General features: G+C 41.7%; 1 protein-coding gene across 4 annotated transcripts in view; it reads right to left on the reverse strand.

Annotated features, from left to right (window-relative positions):
- The window catches only part of LOC133651914 (calcium-dependent secretion activator 1), a 304,205-nt gene that overhangs the window by 168,982 nt on the left and 109,505 nt on the right, over window positions 1-25,718 (reverse strand). For all 4 annotated transcript variants that reach the window (XM_062050168.1, XM_062050159.1, XM_062050151.1 and 1 more), the window contains exons 10-11: window positions 21,082-21,190; window positions 19,724-19,936 (exon numbers count right to left, since the gene is read on the reverse strand). In XM_062050168.1, coding sequence (XP_061906152.1) covers window positions 19,724-19,936; window positions 21,082-21,190 — 322 coding nt within the window. The remainder of the gene's footprint in view (window positions 1-19,723; window positions 19,937-21,081; window positions 21,191-25,718) is intronic.

A 25,718-nucleotide genomic window follows, 5' to 3' on the forward strand; every position in this document is an offset into this window, starting at 1 on the left:
GCACTTTTCCACCACTCGTGGCAGTAATCCATCCATCCATGTTCTACCGCTTGTCCCTTTCAGGGTTGCGGGGGGTGCTGGAGCCTATCCCAGCTGTACTCGGGCAGAAGGCGGGGTACACCCTGGACAAGTCGCGACCTCTTCGCAGGGCCAACACAGATAGACAGACAACATTCACACTCACTTTCACACACAATGACATTATCAAAACAAAGTCATCGATAAGTTTTCTTAAAGGCCTACTGAAATTATTTCTTTTTATTTAAACGGGGATAGCAGATCCATTCTTTGTGTCATACTTGATCATTTCGCAATATTGCCATATTTTTTCTGAAAGGATTTAGTAGAGAACAACGACGATAAAAATCACAACTTTTGGTATCTGATAAAAAAAAGCCTTGCCCCTACCGGAAGTAGCGTGCCGTAGTCAGTTGAAAGGCTCCTCACATTTTCCTATTGTTTTCAATGCAGCTAGAGCGATTCGGACTGAGAAAGCGACGATTACCCCATTAATTTGAGCGAGGATGAAAGATTCGTGGATGAGGAACGTTAGAGTGAAGGACTAGAATGCAGTGCAAGACATATATTTTTTCGCTCTGACCGTAACTTAGATACAAGGGCTCAATAGATTCCACACTCTCTCCTTTTTCTATTGTGGATCACGGATTTGTATTTTAAACCACCTCAGATACTATATCCTCTTGAAAATGAGAGTCGAGAACGCGAAATGGACATTCACAGTGACTTTTATCTCCACGACAATACATCGACGAAACACTTTAGCTACGGAGCTAACGTGATAGCATCGTGCTTAACTGCATATAGAAACAAAATAAATAAACCCCTGACTGGAAGGATAGACAGAAAATCAACAATACTATTAAACAAGGGACATGTAAATACACGGTTAATGCTTTCCAGCCTGGCGAAGGTAAACAATGCTGTTGCTAACGACACCATTGAAGCTAACTTAGCAACCGGACCTCACAGAGCTATGCTAAAAACATTAGCTATCCACCTACGCCAGCCAGCCCTCATCTGCTCATCAACACCCGTGCTCACCTGCGTTCCAGCGATCGACGGTGCAACGAAGGACTTCAGCCGATCACAGATGCGGTCGGCAAGACGGAGGAAGTTAAGGTGAGTTCGGCAGCTAGCGCGTCTGCTATCCATCTCTGTCCTCCTGGCTGTGTTGCTGTAGTCCGCTGCTAATACACCGATCCCACCTACAACTTTCTTCTTTGCAGTCTGCATTGTTCATTAAACAAATTGCAAAAGATTCACCAACACAGATGTCCAGAATACTGTGGAATTTTGAAATGAAAACAGAGCTTTTTTGTATTGTATTCAATGGGGTACCAATACTTCTATCAACCGTTTATGTCACGCGCATACGTCATCATATCTAGACGTTTTCAACCGGAAGTGTGGCGGGAAATTTAAAATTGCACTTTATAAGTTAACCCGGCCGTATTGGCATGTGTTGCAATGTTAAGATTTCATCATTGATATATAAACTATCAGACTGTGTGGTCGGTAGTAGTGGGTTTCAGTAGGCCTTTAAAGTACCAGTATAAGGGAAAAATATGCTGACTTTGTATTGAAGCAATTATCATATATTTCTGCTTTAAAAAAACTAAAGACTTACAAAGTTTGCGAGTAAATAGATCTGACCAAAATAATATCAATCTCACGGATATTGCAGAGCCATTATGTATGAGCAGTCACGTGATTTGCAGCAAGTGAATGGGTGCTTGCTTCAAAGCATGCTAAAATTATTGAATACCATAAAAATCATGAGTAAGATTACTAAATCAGTGTTAATATTTAAGTAGTTCCAGGCCCCTCTTTAGTGGAAAAGTTGAGCCCCTAGGTCAAAAAGGTTAAAGGAGAACTGCATTTTTGGGGGAATTTTGCCTATTGTTCACAATCATTATGAGAGGCAAAACCACACGTCTTTTTCTTTTTTTTTTAGGATTTTAAAGATGATAAAAAATGCTTGAAAGATGCGGCTAATGGGAGTCACCGCTGTAGCCTTCAAAACAACTTCATAACCCTCCATCAACAATTTATATACACGCTGCAAGTCTATATATAATGTTGTAACAGACTCGTTCTTAACAATATGTAATCTGTTCAATATTTATCGTATTTTGATCATTTTAATCATTTCCATCTGTTCCGGGATGTATTTCTTCCGCGCATTGATTTGTTTCCATAGCAGCACACGTCTGACTTCTGGCAACAACTTTTGATCCTACTTCCTGAATCAAACACAAGTGTGTTTTCTAATCATGACAGACTTGGTAACAGACAATGAGGATGGTTATTTTGGAATAATGAGGATTCACAACCTTATCTTTTTGAAGCTGAATATATAGAGGATGAACTGCTGCTTATACAAGCGAGCACAAATAAGAGCGTGGAACGTTGGAGCAGACGGAAGTCGATATAGTGAGGTAAAAGTCACTCGGATCTGCAAATGTGGATTTTGGAGACAAGCTAATTTGACATAAATGGCGTGCTTACCCCAAATCAACAGGAAACGTCCCCGGCCAACTGGACCAGACCAAACAACTGTCCTTCGAGTGAGTCACTTTAATATTGATGATGATACATGAAGCACGCAATGCGTGTTATTACAACTACAGTACATACACTCTCTGGCTAGTTCAGCTGTGTACAAACAATACATGAAATGTGGGCTAATACTTTGCAGATACTGTAATATGATAGTTCAAGTTTTTCAGTCAGTGCAGGTTGGTGTCATATCGCATTGTGTTGTGGATTCGCTACAATTTGGTGAATATACAGGTTACGGAACGTAAACGAATTAATGATGTATTTATCAATTGGGTTTTGCCCTCAAAGCCTTCCTGTATGAGACACACTCCCTGACTTTGTCAACAATGACACAAACAGACAATAATAATAACAAGAAAAAGAAAAAAACAACATTCTAATTATTGCTTCAGTATCGTTTATACACTTGGTACCACAGTATCGACATCTGGAACGATCTTCCCTACTTTACATTGAAGCTTTTTTACGGATGGTTTTTTTTTGTCGTCCTGCTGTGTATGTGTGTGTGTGTGTGTGTGTGTGTGTGTGTGTGTGTGTGTGTGTGTGTGTGTGTGTGTGTGTGTGTGTGTGCGTGCGTGCGTGCGTGCGTGTTCTTGTATATCTACCCTTCTTGAGACATCAACAAGGAAAAGTACCTTCCATATGAGGACCAGTGAACAAGTTAGTACATAAATCATGGTCCCAATACGGAAAACCATTGCATCTAATAGAGAATGTCTCATTTGCACCCCTGGTGGTGAAATCTATCAAAATTAGGGTGGTCCCAAAAAGGAGAGATTTTTCAAATTGACTGTGTGTCGGTTTTATAAAAGTGCTTCCCCTCTGGTCAACATATGAAATAACAAGTGTGTGTAAACATTTGAAGTGCTCCCCCTCTGGCCAACATATGTAATAACAAGTGTGTGTAAAAAATTGAAATGCACCTCCTTTGGCCAAAATTTATTTAAAAAAAATGTAATAAATATGTATATAAAGACATACTGTTATAACTTGAAGTAATTAATGAAGATTAAAAATCGATTACGAACAAAAATTTCAGAAAAAAATATGTCAACTTTTTTCTTATAAAATCTGCAACAATTCCTCATATTCTTTCTGTTTCTGTAATATTGCAATATTTTCTCGTAAAATTATAACGTTTTTATGTAAAAGTATAACTTTTTAATACAAAATGGTGACAATTGTCTTATAAAATTCTGACTTTTATCACAATATTGCCAATTTTTTGTTGTTCCTGTAAAACGGTGACATTTTTTGAGTAAAATTATGACTTTTGTCATAATTTTTCCAAGTGTAATTCCTATTTTGCCTACATTTTAAAGTTTTCTTATAAAATTGTGACTTTTGTCGAGTAAAATTACGACTCTTCATAAAATTGCCAAAATGGTGCGTGTGTGTGTGTGTGTGTGTGTGTGTGTGTGTGTGTGTGTGTGTGTGTGTGTGTGTGTGTGTGTGTGTGTGTGTGGCATGCTTAGCCTTTCCTTGTCCTCTAGTCCTCTAGTGATAATGATACATGGAAGAAATGTTTATTTTTTCCGCCACGATGGTGGGGATTAGTATGTTAGAAGCGGCTTTGCACTGTGGATAGACGACACGTTTGTTGCAGCTTGTTCTCAAATTGGAGCCGGTGCTTTGGCAAGACAGCACCCTCCTGGAATTCATGAAACTCCTACATGTGTGAAACAAGCAACATGGAAATGTAATTGTGTCTCCCTGAGCATACATCCCTTTTGAAGGAATCTTTCATGTGAATGCAATCTTTAGCATGTAAACACTGGGACACAGCTGTAGTTAAACATTTTTTTTAAAAAGGTTAATATTGTCCCCCTATCTGATCTCATGATTATTTAATTTGTTATACCTCAGATGTATATAGAACATACAATAAAATATGTGTAATATAATATACTCGAGGTTTCTGTGGTTTATCCGTTATACAGTGCTCAATACTGGGGTAGAGCGGAATATACAGGAAAAAACACAGAGGCTATTTCATCCCTACAAGCGTGTTTCGCAGGTTTCCCTGCTCTTCAATAAAATCCCTTGAAGAGCAGGGAAACCTGTGAAACACGCTTGTAGGGATGAAATAGCCTCTGTGTTTTTTCCTCACCTTTTGATTGATTGATTGAGACTTTTATTAGTAGGTTGCACAGTGAAGTACATATTCCGTACAATTGACCACTAAATGGTAACACCCGAATAAGTTTTTCAACTTGTTTAAGTCGGGGTCCACTTAAATTGATTCATGATACAGATATATACTATCATATATACTATCATCATAATACAGTCATCACACAAGATAATCACATTGAATTATTTACATTATTTACAATCAGGGGTGTGGAGCGGGGGGGGAGGATATGGACATCAAGTAGTGGACATAGAGAGAGAGAGAGAGAGAGAGAGAGAGAGAGAGAGAGAGAGAGAGAGAGAGAGAGAGAGAGAGAGAGAGAGAGAGAGAGAGAGAAAGAGAGAGAGAGAGAGAGATCAGAAGGCATAAGAAAAAGAAAAAGTATCTGCATTTGATTGTTTACATTTGATTATTAGCAATCCGGGGAGGGTGTTAGTTTAGGGTTGTAGCTGCCTGGAGGTGAACTTTTATTGCGGTTTTGAAGGAGGATAGAGATGCCCTTTCTTTTATACCTGTTGGGAGCGCATTCCACATTGATGTGGCATAGAAAGAGAATGAGTTAAGACCTTTGTTAGTTCGGAATCTGGGTTTAACGTGGTTAGTGGAGCACCCCCTGGTGTTGTGGTTATGGCGGTCATTTACGTTAAGGAAGTAGTTTGACATGAACTTCGGTATCAGGGAGGTGTAGCGGATTTTATAGACTAGGCTCAGTGCAAGTTGTTTAACTCTGTCCTCCACCTTGAGCCAGCCCACTTTAGAGAAGTGGGTAGGAGTGAGGTGGGATCTGGGGTGGAGGTCTAGAAGTAACCTGACTAGCTTGTTCTGAGATGTTTGGAGTTTAGATTTGAGGGTTTTGGAGGTGCTAGGGTACCAGGAGGTGCATGCGTAATCGAAAAAGGGTTGAACGAGAGTTCCCGCCAGAATCCTCAAGGTGCTTTTGTTGACCAGAGAGGAAATTCTGTAGAGAAATCTCGTTCGTTGGTTGACCTTTTTGATTACCTTGGTTGCCATTTTATCACAGGAAAGATTAGCCTCTAGAATGGAACCTAGGTAGGTGACCTCATCTTTCCTGGTGATGACACTGTCACCTACTTTTATGGTGAAGTCATTGACTTTCTTAAGTTTGATGTGGGACCCAAACAGGATGGATTCTGTTTTACCCAAGTGTATGGATAGCTTGTTGTCAGCGAGCCAGGTGCAAGTTCTACAGAGCTCAGCACTGAGGATTTTCTCCACCTGTGACTTGTCCTTGCCGGATACCAGCAAGGCAGAGTCATCCGCAAACAAAAACAATTCACAGTCGCATGCAGATGACATGTCGTTTATGTATATTAGGAACAGTAAAGGTCCCAATATACTGCCTTGGGGGACTCCACAGCTCACCGAGAGGGGGGGGACACGGTGCCGTTCACCTCTACCACCTGCTCCCTCCCCTCCAAGTAAGATTGCATCCAGCTCCAAGAGGTTTTGTTAAATCCGATTGCTCTGAGCTTATCCAACAGTAAAGCGTGGTTAACGGTGTCAAAGGCCTTCTGAAGGTCCAGCATGACCATGCCGCAGTATTTGCCCGCGTCCACCTCATGTTTGATGTGGTCGGTCAGATAGAGAAGGTATGTGTCAGTGGAGTGGTTAGTTCTGAAGCCGGATTGGAATTTGTACATGAGTTTATTAGTGGCAAGGTAACTATCGACCTGTTCATAAACTATTTTCTCCATTACTTTCGAAATGGAGCTGAGAATAGAAACAGGTCGGTAGTTGCCAGGTTCCAATTTGCTTCCTTTTTTAAAGAGGGGAGTTACTCTTGCTATCTTAAAATCGTTTGGTACTTGGCCTTGTGTAATTGATAGGTTTATTATGTGCGTGATGATCGGGGCAATGATGGAGGCAGAGTCCCTGAGGAATCTGGAGGGAATATTATCAAGGCCGGTGGCCTTGTTAGGGTGGAGCGCGCTCAATTTTTTAAACACCTCATCAGCTGTGACCATTTCTAATTTGAAATCATCGTTGGATACTCCTAGCTTTCTGTAGAAGGCTTTAATGTGTTCTACACCAAAGCGACCAGAGTGGTGGGACAGCTTGTTGACAAGGGTTGCGGCTATGCTGGTGAAAAAGATGTTAAGTCTGCTAGCTACCTCCATTTTGTCTGTAATGAGGGAGTCACCCTCCTTGATGCTGATGTTGGTAACGTGTGTAATATAATATATATTCATTGTTTGGTATATTTAGCACCGCTTATGTTAATGTTGATAAATAATCAATTCTGAATCACAGTGTCACCACAGGAATCGGAATTAGATCAAATTGTGGGTGATATTTTGTGATAATTTTTCTTTCACTTTACTCCTTTTGTCACCGGATTGTTTATCTAATGATAAACAATCCGGTGACAATCTGGATGGTTAATACCATCCGGTGTCACCGGCTCCTTATTGTTAGTTCATTTAATGGTCTTTATCTAATAAACAGCTGTTCACTTGCACGTTCACAAAGTGACTCGCTCTGGCATCACGTGGCGGCGGTCCTGCATAGCTGCACAGTAATCAAGCGATTTTTGGCCAACGTCCTCTTAGCTGCCCAATGACAGCACGCCAGTCAACAAACAAAACAAAGAGGAATACGCTTGAAGCTAATTGTGTCCGCTTTACAAGTCCACAACCCCCGCTCCCCAAAAAAGACACAAATAAATGACAAATGTAAAAAAATGACATTGTGTTGCCCCAGTGGTGTGTAGCTGCTGGCCTGTCAGGTCTGTTTGATGTGAGTGAGAGGTAGTGGAGGCAAGCAGGAGGGATGGACAGTAACTTGCAGTGACACCTCCACCCGCCACCCCCGCCCATCTGGACTGGGGAAGGACGGTCCTGACAATGATTGATGACAACTATTCATTTATAGATCCAGAGGAGAGGAACCAGGAGGCATCTACTACACTACTGCTGGTGAATAGATTTGGGCCTTTTTTTTTAAGTTTTGTTGACCAGCTATGAAAAAAGACTTTAGCGTAGGGCTGGGCGATATGGCATTTTTTTAATATCTCGATATTTTTAGGCGATATGTAAGATACACAATATATATCTCGATATTTTGCCTTAGCCTTGAATGAACACTTGATGCATATAATCACAGCAGTATGATGATTCTATGTGTCTACATTAAAACTTTCTTGTTCATACTGCATTAATATATGCTCATTTTAAACTTTCATGCAGAGAGGGAAATCACAACTAAGTCAATTTAGCAAAACTGTATTTATTAAACAGTTATTAAGCAGTGGCACAAACATTCATGTCATTTCAAAACAGAACGTGCAAGATTGTCAGAGACATTTAAAAACAAGCTATTAGTGCACTTTTGTGCATGATGTCCTCAAGATCAGTGGTCCTCAACCACCGGGCCGCGGCCCGGTACCAGTCCGCGGACCGATTGGTACCGGGCCGCGCAAAAAAAAAAAAAAAAAAAAAAAAATTAAATTAAATCAATATAAAAAACAATATATACATTATATATCAATATAAATCAATACCGTCTTCAGGGATACAGCCCGTAAGCACACATGATTGTATTTCTTTATGAAAAAAAAGAAGAAAAAAAAAGAAGAAAAAAAGTCCCCCCCCCAAAAACCAACCACATTCATGTGGTATTGGACAGAAAGGAGGACTTTTTTTCTCCTTCATTTGAAAATGCGGACGTTATCAGCACCACTGTCTGATTCCTATCAATGCAAGTCATCAGAATCACGTAATACACCAACTTATATTCTTGTCTTCATGAAAGAAAGGAATCTATATGTGTTAAACATGCTTGTATTATCATTAAACACCTTTAATTTATTATCAATATTAACTATATGTGTTAAACATGCTTGTATTATCTTTAAACACCTTTAACTTATTAACAATATTAACTATATGTTTTAAACATGCTTGTATTATCATTAATCACCTTTAACTTATTAACAATATTAACTATATGTGTTAAACATGCTTGTATTATCATTAAACACCTTTAACTTGTTAACAATATTAACTATATGTATTAAACATTCTTGTATTGTCATTAAACACTTTTAATTTATTAACAAAAACATATATTTCATAAATAAGTAAATATAAATTATATATATGAATGAGGTAGATCCCCACGACTTGATCAATTGAAAAGTAGCTCGCCTGCAGAAAATGTGTGGGCACCCCTGCTGTAGTGTAATGCCTGCAGCTAAAAGCAACTGCGTGAGAACGTATACTCGAATATCACGATATAGTCATTTTCTATATCGCACAGAGACAAACCTGCGATATATCGAGTATATCGATATATCCCCCAGCCCTACTTTAGCGTATACTAGAATCAGTTTTGATGATTTCTAGTTAATCAAGCTATCACTCCAACATATGGTTGTACGGTATACCTGTATTAGTATAGTACCGCAATACTAATGAATCATATTCGGTACTACACCGCCTCTAAAAAGTACCGGTCCCCCATGTCTTCACGCCGTGCCATGCAGACGAGCATGTTCGGCAGCGCACAATCACGGAGGACTTACAAACAGTGTGTAGACAGAAAAGGGAGAACTGACGAATTTTGGCTTAATAACTAAAGCTAAAGGTAAAGTTATAACACTGAAACGCCCTCAGGAAGAGGTGCTTTAAGACATGGTTAGCTAGCTAGCACCTAATGTCTGTCCGCACTGTTGTAATTACTTCAAAACCACTAATCCTTGTCTCCATATCAAGTACATTTATTTCAAATATCACCCCTGTAGGATGAGTGATAGTTATTAATGCTTCACTACACACCGCAGCACACCGGAATCATGACAAAGGGTATGTTTAAAGTGGTCTAAAGTTGACAGAGTCAAAAATGTACTTCATTATACCTGATCCTGAACCATTAGGACGATCATCTTGACTTTGAACACACTACACACAAGTAAATGAAGGGCATACTTATTCAACAGCCATACATGTCATACTAAGGGTGGCTGTATGACCAATGCCAAACTGTCATAAACATGTGCCATATAGTGAAACCACACTAAACAACAATGACAAACACATTTTGAGAGAATATTTGCACCGCAACACAACATAAACAGAATAAATTCCCAGAATTCCCTGCAGCACCAACTCTTCCGGGACGCTACAATATAAACAAACGCCATTGGTGGATCTACACCTAACATCCACTGTAATGATACCAAGTACAGGAGTGTATCTAGTCGATACTACTATGATTACATATTTTTTAGCATCACAAAATCTTCTTTCTTTTTTTTTAAAATTTAAATTATGTTCATAAACTCAAGAAATATGTCCCTGGACACATGAGGACTTTGAATATAACCAATGTCTGATCCTGTAACTACTTGGTATCGGATTGATACCCACATTTGTGGTATCATCCAAAACTATTGTAAAGTATCAAACAACAGAAGAATAAGTGATAATTAAATTCTAACAGAAGTGTACATAGAACACGTTGAAACAGAAAATAACCAGATATTAACAGTAAATGAACAAGTATATTAATAATTAATTTTCTACCACTTGTCCTTAATAATTTTGAGAAAATAATAGAATGATAAAAGACACAATATATCAGCAGCTAAATTAGGAGCCTTTGTTTGTTTACTTACTAATAAAAGACAAGTTGTCTTGTATGTTCACTATTTTATTTAAGGACAAACTTGCAATAAGAAACATATGTTTAATGTACCCTAAGATTTTTTGTTAAAATAAAGCCGATAATGACATTTTTTGTGGTCCCCTTTATTTAGAAAAGTACCGAAAAGTACCGAAATACATTTTGGTATTGGTACCAAAATATTGGTATCGGGACAACACTACTCCAACACTAATTACGGCAAAACTTCTTCACCTCAAAGGTCAACTGTTTGTCTTACAGATGGTATTTTGTGACAATGTTCTACACATGCTCAAATTTACAATAATGAAGCAACGGTAACATTTCTATATTTACTGGGGCTGTCAATGTTAATGCGATAATAATGTGTTAGTGTAAATATCCTTTAACGTAAGTTTTTGTTTTTTTACGCGTGGTTAAAATGTGCATATTGTGCGTGGCCGTCGGCGGAAAATACACCGGCGCCGCAGCTGAAAGCGGAGAAACAAACACCGAGCAGAAATTTACAAAGAAAAGTGCAAACTGAATGGCAAGCCCCACAAGACCCGTCAGCTCTCCCGACAAGACCTTGGCGCCAGCAGCTAACTGTCCGCCAATGCAGAGAACAACGCCCTGGCAGAGGAACACCACACCAAAAAGCCCACAACTACAACCAACAAACTTTCCATAGAAATTGCCAAATGGGTGTCCCACCCCCAATTCTGCAATATTGTGGAGTCGCATGCCTTGACTGTCATGCAGACTGAGGAGGCACCCCGCTTACTCATACACCCAGACCTTTTTTTGTTTGTCACTTATACCGGTAGTAGGTTTGTTTTCAAAGGGAGCCTGTGTCGTGAGTGGTAAGCATCTGTGAGAGAGTGTGTCTGTAAAATAGTGTTTGTGTCCATTTTGTGTTGACCTGTTTAATAAAGAATACTGTTTGAGAAAACAAAATTTGCACAAAGCAAACCCCATTCTCCAGTCCAGTGTTTTTCAACCTTTTCTGAGCCAAGGCACATTTCTTTCATTGAAAAAATTCTGAGGCACACCACCAGCAGAAAACATAAAAAATTAAACTCAGTAGCCGACATTGACAATAAAAAGTCGTTCTGGCAATTGTTGGATATGACTTTAAACCATAACCAACCATGCATCACAATAGCTCTTGTCTCAAAGTAGGTGTACTGTCATGACCTGTCACATCACGCCCTGACTTATTTTGAGTTTTTTGGTGATTTCCTGTGTGTAGTGTTTTAGTTCTTGTCTTGCGCTCCTATTTTGGCGGCTTTTCCTCTTTTGGCGGCTTTTCCTCTTTTGTTGGTATTTTCCTGTAGCAGTTTCATGTCTTCCTTGAACGATATTTCCCGCATCTACTTTGTTTTAGCAATCAAGAATATATCAGTTGTTTTTATCCTTCTTTGTGGGGACATTGTTGATTGACATGTCATGTACGAATGTACTTTGTGGACGCCGTCTGCTCCACACGCTGTAAGTCTTTGATGTTGTCCAGTATTCTGTTTTTGTTTACTTTGCAGCCAGTTCAGTTTTAGTTTCGTTTTGCAAAGCCGTCCCTAAGATTCAATGCCTTTTCTTAGCGGCACTCGCCTTTTGTTTATTTTTGGTTAAGGTGTTATATACCGTTCAACCTACACGCTGCCTCCCGCATATTGTGATCATGACAAACCATGTTCCCGACATCTACAAAGCAATTAGCTACCCGCTGCCACCTACTGATATGGAAGAGTATTACACGGTTACTCTGCCGAGCTCTAGACAGCACAGACGCTCAACAACGGCACATTTGCGGATTATAATTACTGGTTTGCCTAAAATATTTTTAACCAAATTAGGTGAAATTACATAATCTCCCACAGCACACCAGACTGTATTTTACGGCACACTAGTGCCGCGGCACAGTGGTTGAAAAACACTGCTCCAGTCCCATAATAAAAGTATTACAATTTTCAAAATTATATATATTTTAATATATAGTATATTTTAGGTAGAAGATCTGATTTACACTATAAAACGTGGCTTACGTCACTGTCCAGGAACAGACTTTTTCACAACCAGAGGACAATCTGTATTGGACGAGTGAATATTGCACAATCACAAGATACCTTTTGGATAGAGATGTCCGATAATGGCTTCATTGCCGATATCCAATATTCCAATATTGTCCAACTCTTAATTACCGATTACGATAACAACCGATACCGATATATACAGTCGTGGAATTAACACATTATTATGCCTAATTTTGTTGTGATGCCCCGCTGGATGCATTAAACAATGTAACAAGGTTTTCCAAAATAAATCAACACAAGTTATGGAAAAAAATGCCAACATGGCACTGCCATATTTATTATTGAAGTCACAAAGTGCATTATTTTTTTTAACATGCCTCAAAACAGCAGCTTGGAATTTGGGACATGCGAGAGAGCATGAGGAGGTTGAGGTGGGTGGGGTTGGGGTGGGGGGGTGTTGAGGAAAAGGGGGGTAGCGGAGGGTGTATATTGTAGTGTCCCAGAAGAGTTAGTGCTGCAAGGGGTTCTGGGTATTTGTTCTGTTGTCTTTATGTTGTGTTACGGTGCGGATGTTCTCCCGAAATGTGTTTGTCATTCTTGTTTGGTGTGGGTTCACAGTGTGGCCCATATTTGTAACAGTGTTAAAGTTGTTTATACGACTACCCTCAGTGTGACCTGTATGGCTGTTGACCAAGTATGCATTGCATTCACTTGTGTGTGTGAAAAGCCGTAAATATTATGTGACTGGGCCGGCACGCAAAGGCAGTGCCTTTAAGGTTTATTGGCGCTCTGTACTTCTCCCTACGTCCGTGTACCCAGCGGCGTTTTAAAAAGTCATACATTTTACTTTTTGAAACCGATACCGATTAATTTCCGATATTACATTTTAAAGCATTTATCGGCCGATAATATCGGCAGTCCGATATTATCGGATATCCCAACTTTTGGACCAGTTAATTTAAAACCTAATTTTATACAAGACATAAGTAAGGGGTCATCTCTACTTCAGCCTTGGCCTGGAAAAAGTCAAAGACCCTTGACATACTGTAGATAAATTAAACTTATGCATCTCTGCTTTAGAATCAGAACTACTCAAGTAAATGTGTTAAATCGTGTTGTAATGCGGTGTCCGAGGGCCAAATGGTAGGAAGACAGACTTTCCGTTTGTTGAAAGTGTGGCGTGTGTATTGACAAAGCATGTCTTAAACACGTGTAAAACCTGACAAAAAATCAAAGTAGCAACTTAAACAATCAAAAGTACAAAGCAAATAATCTACTCACTCCAATCAAGGAAGGAAAGCATAGGTTTTGGCATCAGCATGTATGAATTGTTCACCACAGAATGGCCACCACACAAAACCTTTCTGCTCTTTTATATGACTTCCCATACTACCTGGCATGCGCCACTGTTACCCACAGGTTTGCTTACCAACATAATCAAACATTTCTACACGTCAAACAGTCAGCCTACAATAGCGTGTCGTCATAAAACAAAGAAACCCGAAGATACTAATGCTATCTAACCCTCATATCTCTCTGAACCAAACCTAAGAATAATCTAAATGGGAAAAAAAACTACCCCCTGTGAGTTGGTATGATCTGATCATCAACCTCACAAAACCAGGAAATACCTGACGGCTCCACCCCAAGCTTGCCAACCGCCATAAAATCACAAGAAGAAGAAGAAGAAGAAGAAGGCTCCGCCCCAAACATTTCTGAAGATGAGCTTCCACCACATGTAAGTATCTTGCAACAGTTAAATTAATCCATGTATCTGATACAAAATGAAACCAGTACTCTTATAAATGCTAGCAAACCAATAACATAATGACGTGAATTAGACCTGTTGAGACGAGTGATGAGTACCAAGTTAATCCACTCTGTCACAAATAGTACCTACTGTTTGAAAAGTCCCATTTGATGTACAGAAAGAGACTAATTACAATTCAGTCTTTCATGACATAACATGCGATACTGTACGTTGCATGTTTCTGGACTGTGGGAGGAAGCTGGAGTACCTGAAGATGATAAACGCAAGCACAGGGAGGAAACCACAGCACAATAAAACAATGGTATGAACAATGTACACATTGTGTCAATGTAAAAATGGATGCTGCTTGAAGTTATGAGTTATCATTTTGTTCCGTTGGCAGCCATCATGACAAAACTATGATTGGAGGTTCATGTATTTCGATTTTGATGTATTTGTTATATTATTCATTACACCAACACAGGTGTGAACAGGCAAGCAGTTATTTGTTAACATTCACTGATTGCCGCCTGATATAATTGTGCAGCAATCACACTGTATAATTCATAACCTGCCACATTTACCTTGGTAATTATTAGCTGACTCAGTTGGACTCCTGAGGTTGTGTCAAAAACAATTACCTGAGAAAAGCCCTCTACTTATACATTAGTTAGCAGCTTCATCCCTTTTCAGTTAAAGGGGAACTGTACTTTTTTTTTGGAATTTTGCCTCTCATTCACAATCCCTATGTGAGGCAAGAACACATTATTCTCTTTTTTAATGCAAAGACACTCGCTTAACACACAATTTTTTACCTATGGGGCGAGGATTATGATTAATTAATTGTCTAATCGGGGAACACAAGTCGTGTGCTGAAGGATATAAACATCCCATCATGCTGCACCCCAGTGTGAGCAAACATTGTACAGTAAGTGTGCTGGCATTTTGCAAAGGGCTGCAATCGCTGCAGGACGGAGGACAGCAAACACCAGAAATCATTGGGTATGCCTGCACATGTGACAGCGTCCGCCATCTGCAGCCATTTATTGATAATTAGGCGCACTGGCGCGTTAGCTCCACCCACACCCAGAGTCAGATTAACAGTCAGGAACAACATGCAATAACAAAGTTCAATACTCCCACTTGTTCTTGTCTTGACAGGATACAACACAGTGCATCACACATTTCTCCGTATTTACATCTTAAAAATAAAAGATACGCATTTTAGTTACAGACTTGGTGAAAATGTCAGCTACCATATCTGCATTTGGGCTGCAATGAAGACTTATATTGACATATCTAATGTCAAAGTGCTTGCATCTTTGACTACACACGTGATTTTTAACATGCGCAATAACACCCTGATTGTCCTCAAAAATTGTTACTGTTCGTATTCATGTCCATTGTCCATTTCATTCAGGAAATGTAGCAGATACATGCTTTCCGGTGAAGTTTTTGGTAACGGCATGTGTTCAGCTTCACAAGGGGATAAAGCAACTGAATTGTTTTTTGGATTTCCAGGGAATTATGGACCCACTTTTAGACAAACTAAAACAGTAGCACTTCTGTCACTCTGGTCTGTTGCCCTTTGAAGAGGACTGTCGCTCCTTGCACACTCGCAGCTATGACAGAAACAATGGCCAGGGAAAATGATGGGACAAGTGCTGTTTCTCAAGCGCACTTTGGCAGTGCTCTTCTTCAGCACAATCCAGCTGGCCATCACTCCATCAGCCAGCTATAGCACATGGATGTGGGACTTAAAACTGGGGTCAAAGGTCACAAAATGTCCAACGTCTGTTATGATGTGCTTCGATGCTCCCGAGTCCACAATGAGGCCCTCCTTGAATGTGATGGTGTGGTCCTCATCCACCGCTTACTTCCCTTTGTCCCGCTTTCTCCGCTGACAGTGCGCGTCTTCATGCATCTAATTTTTACAGAAATGCTGTACTAACCAGCGGCTGACATGCACGCTGCTGCTTTGTGTCCTTTTTTTGCCACAGCTGTAACAGGTGAGTTTATCCATCCAATCGTCTCTTCCTTTGACTTTCTTCTTCAAAGCCAGCAGCACCAAACTTCTCTGCGCTCAAATAGCTCCTCAGCTTTATTTTAAACTCAGCAAATGGTAACTTGTCATCATTCTGTGTTACGTAAACAGTGAATGGTTTGAATCAAGGGTGTCAAAATAATTTTAGATCGGGGGCCACATGGAGAAAAATCTACTCCCAATTGGGCCTGACTGGTAAACTCATGGTACGATAACTTAAAAATAAAAACAACTTCAGATTGTTTTCTTTGTTTAAAAATAGAAGCACATTCTGAAAATGTACAAATCATGTTGGGTTTTTTTTACACTCACATGTTGCGGTTAATAGTATTCTATCTTTGTCATTATTTATACTTTCTGAATAAATTATGTGATAATGTTCATCAGTCAACTCATTGGTGTTAATTTTCAATCTACCAAGATAAAAAACATAATATCAAAATCAAATTACAGGATGTTATATATGTAGTTTGCTAATTTTCCTCAACTGGTGCACTATAACATCATGGGGTTTATTTATTTTTACATATGTAGCATCATCTACAAAGATACAAAGAATTTATATTGCGACATCTAGTGGATACATTAAGAAAAGCAGTTTCTTTCATTCAAAAATGTCGGCTCATTTTTATACTAAGCAAACTCATCCCGCGGGCAGAATAAAACCTGTTCGACGGCCGGCCGTACGTTCGACACCACTGGTTTTATGCATAAGGCAAGCCCTTTAAAGTCACTGCGGTCAGCAAGCCGCGCAAGTGCTGTGATGGTGTTCTCCGCACGGATGATGTTTGTGACACTCTCGTTGACTCTCTTGGGATATGCAGCGCCTTCCTGCCATCATCCGCAGTGTCTTTCATTACGAGGGACAGACTTTTATTGTTCAGTAGTTAAATCAGTGCTGCATACGCCTCTTTATTTTTATTGGTGTCTCCTCCCGCAACATCGTCCTTGTCTTCACTGGGCGGGTCACCCAGTGTGGTGCTTTTTAAATCCAGCAGACGCAGGTGCGCTTCAAAACTTAGTTTCCCACAGTTCATAGTTCTTTTCATCTCCGTCAAAACACAAACGGTTCAATCAGTTCCCAAACTCTTTAATGGGCCAATAACCTGTTGGCGTGGACATTTTGCAAAAAAGTAGAATCGCCGGAGAACGGAGGACAGCAAACATCACTGCTGCCATTTATTGACAATTAAGTACATTGGACCCACACCCAGAGTCAAATCTACAGTCAGCAGAACATACAATAACAAAGTTCAACAAAGTGATTGTTGTATTAAAGTTAAAGTACCACTGATAGTCAAACACACTAGGTGTGGTGAAATTACCCTCTGCATTTGACCCATCCCCTTGTTCCACCCCCCTGGGAGGTGAGGGGAGCAGTGAGCAGCAGCCGTGGCCGCGCTCGGGAATCATTTTGGGGATTTAACCCCCAATTCCAACCCTTGATGCTGAGTGCCAAACAGGGAGGTAATGGGTCCCATTTTTATAGTCTTTGGGATTACGTACATATATTTGCGATCAAAAGTTTACATACACTTGTAAAGAACATAATGTCATGGCTGTCTTGAGTTTCCAATCATTTCTACAACTCTTATTTTTTTGTGATAGAGTGATTGGAGCACATACTTGTTGGTCACAAAAAACATTCATGAAGTTTGGTTCTTTTATGAATTTATTATGGGTCTACTGAAAATGTGACCAAATCTGTTGGGTCAAAAGTATACATTCAGCAATGTTAATATTTGGTTACACGTTCCTTGGCAAGTTTCACTGCAATTAAGCGCTTTTGGTAGCCATCCACAAGTTTCTGGTTGAATTTTTGACCACTCCTCTTGACAAAATTGGTGCAGTTCAGCTAAATTTGTTGGTTTTCTGACATGGACTTGTTTCTTCAGCATTTTCCACACGTTTAAGTCAGGACTTTGGGAAGGTCATTCTAAAACCTTCATTCTAGTATGATTTAGCCATTCCTTTACCACTTTTGACGTGTGTTTGGGGTCATTGTCCTGTTGGAAAACCCAACTGCGCCCAACACCCAACCTCCAGGCTGATGATTTTAGGTTGTTCTAAAAAATTTGGAGGTAATCCTCCTTTTCCATTGTCCCATTTAAAGCACCAGTTCAATTGGCAGCAAAACAGGCTCAGAGCATAATACTACCACCACCATGTTTGACGGTGGGAATGGTGTTCCTGGGATTAAAGGCCTCACCTTTTCTCCTCCAAACATATTGCTTGGTATTGTGGCCATACTGCTCTTTTTGTTTTCATCCGACCACAGAACTTTCCTCCAGAAGGTCTTATCTTTGTCCATGTGATGTCAGATGAAACAAAAATCGAGCTGTTTGGCCACAGTACCCAGCAATATGTTTGGAGGAGAAAAGGTTAGGCGTTTAATCCCAGGAACACCAATCCCAGGAACACCATTCCCACCGTCAAGCATGGTGGTATATATATATATATATATATATATATATATATATATATATATATATATATATATATATATATATATATATATACAGCCCGGCCCCAGGCCAATTTTTTTTAACCCAATGCGGCCCCTGACTCAAAAAGTTTGGGGACCCCTGCTCTAACATAACAACATGTGCAAACGTGGAGCGCTGTGAATACTTTCCGGATGCACTGTATGTAAAGTTTCTTTAGGCTGTATTTTGAAGTGAAATTTGCCAGCGGGCACAGCAGTAAGGGTCTCCTTGTGTCTGCTTGTAAGTACTTTGTGATTGTGCACTGCGGAACATGCTCGTCTGCTCGTAAACCAGCAATGACACAACGTGACAACAGGGCGCGGAGGGGTGGTACTTTTCAGAGGTGGTATAGTACCAAATATGATTCATTAGTATCGCGGTACTATACTAATACCGGTATACAACCCTAATTTGTATCTTTCCTTCCCACATCGTTCTCTGAACACCCTTGTTGAGGCTACTCCTCAAACAAATCTTGACTTTATGTTGTCTGACCAGAAACATGAACAGTACACAATCCTTGCTGGACTGGTGAAATCGATCTATGATAGACACACAAACAAATGACATAATTCGTGCATGCATATGGAATCATAAAGAAGTCAATATGGTCTCTGTGTGTGTGTTCCTTTGGACATTGAAAAAAAAAAGGAAAAGACATTGGAAAAACAAAGAGGAAGGAGAAAAGAGGGAGGAAAGCGTTGCTTACCATTCAATCCGGCTACAAGAAGCAGGGTCGCAGGGTTAAAAAGAGGAAGAAGAAGAAAGGAAGGAGAGGGAACAAACAGAGAAACATAAAGACACATAGCAAAGCCACAAACACTAAAGTCTCCCAGCAGATTTACAGCAGAGAGCAAAGCAGAGACGGAAAGCTGAGCAAATCATGTGTGATTCAGCATGAAGTGAAAACAAACAAAATCATCTTTCCCACCGATTGTCTGATAGATCATTCAATCACCACAATATGATAATGAGTGTCAGGATCACAGTGTGTTGTTGTACAATAATGATCTTTGAAGGGGAATATACTAACAACATCATGACTGAAAATGAATTTGACAGTGAATAACTTACAGAACTGAGATATTGGTGCATCGAGCTGTGGCACTGTGCCCCCTCGAGAGTTGAGTTTCTGGACTTGGGTGGGAGGAACGGGCTTGTGTGATTGGCCGGTGGCCCGATACATGGCCTGCACCCATAGAATTCGGTCCTGCTCATCATCACTGGCAAAGATGACAGTATCGCCCTCTTTCACGGCATTGAAGAATGCCCGACCACCATCCAGTCCTAGTGGACACACATAATCATGCTCAAGTGTGCTCTGCGTGGTTACAAAGAGAGTTGTTGATGTGACTGCTATAAAACTCAATCATAAACTTAGGATACATGTGGTAGTACTGGTATGCTAAGTTATTAGTATGATTCTAGAATTCCTTGAAGTAGGCCTTGGCCGATTGGAAATAAGTCAATTAATTGAACGACAAATGAAAATGAACTTGATAATGTCACGGCCTGGGCGCATTGAAATGCGCCCTCATCCTTGCGCGCTGCAAGAACCGCAGGACACGCCCCCACACGCGCCGCGCAGACCGCGGCCACGCACCTCCACAGCTGGCGGCAATCATCTATCAGCACACCTGCCGTTAATGAAGTAGCTGCCTTCATAAGCGTGGACAACCTGGCATGCCGCCGCCGGAATATACTCTTCAATCGGCGTATAGTAAGCGATCAACCTGCTTGATGCAATCCTGCTCTCTCTGTCTGTTTTCCCTTCCGTGTCTCATTGTCGTGTCATCCTACTGCAGACCTCCGTTCCCGTGTTTGACGTTGCTGTGTGACTCGTCATTCCTCGTCGTTCCCCTGCTTCCCTGACTGCCTCCTTCGTTCCCCGACTCCTTGCTCGTCCCTGGATTCTGACGCCTCTCTATCGCCCCGGATCACCTGCCTGCCCCCTGGACTTCCTCTTCTCTCGTGCAACACTTGGTAACACACACTTCAGCTAATCTACACACATAGTCACTCTCTTACACTCTTGGTTTTGGTCACACCCCATTCTAGTTTATTAGTATTGTTAATTATTATTATTTTATATATATATATATATATAGAATCTATAGAATCTAGCTAAATAGGTTGGTCAGCACTTAGACTTCCTATTACTGCAATACTTTTCCAACCAAATTGGCCTTCAGTTGACTTTTCTGACACGTTTGGTTTAGGCAATGTAGCTAATGTGACATGAATCAAATGTTTGTAACCTAAAGTACGAGGAACATGATAGTAAACTGCATCAATTTAGTCGTGCAATGTCTTCCACACCCCAATCTGAGAATTCCAAAGAGTTAGGATGTTTTGTTTACAATTTTATATTACGTCAAACAACAGATATTGAATAAGAAATAAGAGGAATAGGCAAAGTAAAAAAGTTGTACCTGCTTGTGGGTCTGTGTAGTCCACAGTATAGCCATCCAGTTGGAGAAGTTCCACCGGCTCTGCCTTCTTTTCTCTGTAGCTGCACATCGCAAACGTGTACTGACTCACCTGGTGGGAGCCAAATACTTTCATTTTAAGTATTCACAAAAAGACAGGTAAACAAAATCACTTCACCATTTGTGCTACATTCCATTCAGGTATTTTTCCATTTCCTTCTTTTTTCAGATTTTAAAAAACACTATATAAGTTATACTTAATAGTAAAATACTAGGAGTGTCAAAAAATAAAATCTATTTTAGAATTAATCGCGATTCTTTTTAATCGGTTTTAATTTAATCGATTTTGTTTAATTTGTCCTGTCCAGCCACTCAGGCAAATCATATTAATGATGTAGATCAGTGGTGCCCAACCACCGGTTCGGGGACCGGTACCGGTCCGTGACGCATTTGCTACTGGGCCGCAGAGAAACATTAAATAATTTATAAACGGCTGCATTTTCTCCGACTTAACTTTCGCCTGTCCCAGTAGACATATCCATAAGCTTGTTTACAGATGTACAATAAAACTCCTCATAGAAAGTTGCCATTTGTTGTATTTGTTATAACTTTGTGACATGATAAAATGCATGTTGAAGAGGTTCATTTTTCCTACTGATGTGTACTACTGTGTATTTATAAATGGTTGATTTATATAGGCTAGTAAGGTAAAGTTTTGTACCTGACAAGTTTCGGCTACCTTGCTTCTGCAGCCTTCATCAGAGGTGTCACGTGATGTTAACGTGACGTCGCGCAAAGACTGTCAACAGGGACGAAGGAACCTACCAACTATCCCACACCTGGGACATAGTCCTGCAAGGCCGCTCCCGGCCGTTTGGTAGACATCCAGACGCCCTATCCCCGGCGCACGCCAGGGGACACCGCCATCCCACCACCTCAGGTGGGATGGAAAAATTCATATAACACATCACAGACGACGTCACGCTAACATCACGTGACACCTCTGATGAAGGCTGCAGAAGCAAGGTAGCCGAAACTTGTCAGGTACAAAACGTTACCTTACTAGCCTATATAAATCAACCATTTATAAATAAAAAATGATAAAATGCACATTAATGAACATCCATCCATCCACCGCTTGTCATGTAAAATATAAATGTGACAGATTGTAGCCAAAGGCTGATTTCCATCTGCATCTCAATGCAAAAAAACAAGCCCAGGGCTCCCACTAATTCAGCGTTTGAGTGAGTTCTATTTTTCATGCACTTATTTTTGCTGTATTTATCTGGCACAAGTGGAAAGCCGGTCCCTGAAAAAATTGCCTACATTAAACCGGTCCGTGGTGCAAAAAAGGTTGGGACCACTGATGTAGATGATCATATCTGCTGTCAAGATTTACTTTAGAATAGACTATTTGTATTTGACTTTATTAAATGTTTGGGTAGAATTATTTTTTTTAAACCAAACCAGTTTTCTTTTAAGTAGAAAAATATTAGAGCTGTTATCTATTTTATGGAGTAATGTAGTTAATCATAGAACTGGCACCCATCGTTATTAAAAAAGTATTGTTTTTGAACCAAGAATAGTCTTGAATTGAGAATCAATTCTGAATCTAATCGTTACCCCCAAGAATCTAATCGTGTGGTGCCCAAATATTCAGAGCCCTATAAAATACGGTCACCAGAATTGTGCTATAAAAAAAAAAACTGGTACTGTTTATCCATTTACAGTAGTGTACTGTTAAAACAACGACCATAGATTTTACGGTATATACAAACTAGCAGCTCAGTCACTAGAATTTGACTGTGAAAATAACAATGCACCCTTTTTGTGACACTCAGGTTGCATGACGGCGATAAGTGGCGTGTTCCCAAGATGCAGATAGCCAAGGAGGCAGTGTGCAGGTAAAACGTATTTAATGTAGCTCAAACAAATGCAAGACGAGTGCCGCTAGGAAGGCACCAATGGATAGGGAAGGCAATGCACAAAACCAAAAGATTGCTGGAACAGCAAAACTTACAAAGAATGTGGAGCAGAAACGGCGTATACAACGGATAGAGCATCTGTCCATAAATAATCATCACACAAAGTCCCAACAACGAAGGTAACAAAAGACTCAACTTAAGTAGTCCTGATTGCCAACAGCAAAAAAAGTGCATTAAAGTGCTCCAGGACAGAAGTGAAGTGGCCATGAGAAAACACCAACAAAACTAAAGTACAGGACAGGAACTAAAAAACTAAACACAGGAGAACCCTAACAAACTCTAAATAAGGCACAGCCTGGTGTAACCAGCCGTGACAGAATGCCTCCCAACTAAACAGATTCCAGACATTTTAGAAAAAACATAAAAAGTCCAAAGTCACGGGAGGGAGGACAAGGCAGTGGGTCGCCTAGCCGTGTGTCCTTGCAGCCACTGGGGAAGAGTCAGATAGCGGCAAGTAGACTGCCGCTGCAGCACATTCGTGGCCGTCAAGGAGGCGGACTTGAGCGGCCGCGGCGTATCAGCAGCCGTAACAGTCCATACCTAGGTCCTGTAAGCTGGAGGTCGCGGAGGTGATTGCAGAACAGGATGTCGCGGAGGCGACCGCAGGACAGGAGGTCGCGGAGGCGACCGCAGGAAAAGAGGTCGCGGAGGCGACCGCAGGAAAAGAGGTCGCGGAGGCGACCGCAGGAAAAGAGGTCGCGGAGGCGACCGCAGGACAAGAGGTCGCGCAGGCGACTGCAGGACAGGAAGTTGCAGAGGCAACTACAGCACAGGCAACTATGGAGGGGAAGGCGACACTTAAGCTGACTGCAGGACAGGATGAAACGACTCTGGAGCTGACTGAAGGACAGGATGCAGCGATGACGCTGGAGCTGACTGCAGAACAGGATGCGGCAACAACACTGGAGCTGACTGCAAGACAGGATGCGACAATGCTGGAGCTGACTTTAGGACTGGTGGCGACGACGCTGGAGCTGACTGCAGGACTGGCGGCCTCTACAGGCCTAGTGGAGCAGATAGCGGTGTCAGCAGGCCCACTGGAGCGGATGGCAGCGTCTGAAGGCCCGCTGGAGCTGATGGCGGCGTCTGCAGGCCCACTGGAGCAGACGGCAGCTACTGCGGCAGACCCACTCGAGAGGAAGGCGGCGACTGCGGCAAACCCATTGGAGTTGCGGGTGGAAACCGCGGCAGATCCACTGGAGTTGCGGGTGGCAATTGCGGCAGACCTACTGTAGTTGCGGTTGGCGACTGCGGCCTAGCTGGGCGGAGCACTGGAGGTGGCGGCCTCACTGGATGAGTCGTTGGCAGCAGGGGCCTTGCAGGAGGAAGAACCGGAGGTGGCGGCCTTGATGGACAAAGCTGTGCCTCCTCAACCGCACAGCTACTAGCACTAGCCCCCACCCCCACCCCTCAGGAAGCGGATTCAAGACGTTGTCTCTGGTTTAAAGCGTTTGACCCACTACCTCAGCAGAAGCAGAAGCCAAGGATGGGTGGACTCTGGGAAACCGGTAGGCTAGTCCAGGCGCATGGGTGAGTGTGTACCTCTTGCAGGCTGGCTGTCTGATTTAAAAATTGTTTTTAAAATCCATGCTGGTAGCCTCCAACAAAATGTCAGAGTGAGCCGGAGAGGAATAGTCCATGCTGTGCACGTCAAGGCGTGTCCCAGCACCCCGGCCGCTCGTTCCCCTGTGCGTGTACCTGTGTGCGCACTTGAGGAGCCGGTGACATGAGTTCGGCTGACTCTGTCACGCCTGGACTACACTGGCTCGAAGCCCAGGATATGAAAAGTTCTGCCAGGTTGCCGTTCGGGTTGCCATACTCGATCAGTGTCGGAGAGGAGCACTGCGCGTCGTGACTGCATGATGACGGCAACTTCCACCTTCAACGGCGACCCGCAGGCTCGGCAATTAGCCAAAAAGAAGTCTGTATAGACTTCATTGTCTCTAGTACCTCTGGGGGTACCAATGAGCCACTGCCTCCATTTCAACCCAAAACAACCTCTCGTATTCCTCGTCCGTGACTTCCTCAGCTGGAACTGTGGGAAGACTTGTCTTTCTTGGTCGAGACTTTATGTGACGCTCAGGTTGCATGACGGCGATAAGATGCAGAAACCGAGGAGGCAGCGTGCAGGTAAAAAGTATTTAATGTAGTTTATACAAACAAAAGACAAGTGCCGAAGGCAGCACGGTGGCAGAGGGGTTAGTGCATCTGCCTCACAATACGAAGGTCCTGAGTAGTCCTGGGTTCAATCCCGGGCTCGGGATCTTTCTGTGTGGAGTTTGCATGTTCTCCCCGTGACTGCGTGGGTTCCCTCCGGGTACTCCGGCTTCCTCCCACCTCCAAATACATGCACCTGGGGATAGGTTGATTGGCAACACTAAATTGGCCCTAGTGTGTCAATGTGAGTGTGAATGTTGTCTGTCTATCTGTGTTGGCCCTGCGATGAGGTGGCGACTTGTCCAGGGTGTACCCCGCCTTCCGCCCGATTGTAGCTGAGATAGGCTCCAGCGCCCCCCGCGACCCCAAAAGGGATAAGCGGTAGAAAATGGATGGATGGAAGACAAGTGCCACTTGGAAGGCACCCAAGGACAGGGAGGGCTATGCACAAAACAAACAGAATGCTGGAACAGCAAAACGTACAAGAATGTGGAGCAG

Source organism: Entelurus aequoreus, linkage group LG01, assembly GCF_033978785.1.
Source record: "Entelurus aequoreus isolate RoL-2023_Sb linkage group LG01, RoL_Eaeq_v1.1, whole genome shotgun sequence".
Taxonomy (NCBI): Eukaryota; Metazoa; Chordata; class Actinopteri; order Syngnathiformes; family Syngnathidae; genus Entelurus; species Entelurus aequoreus.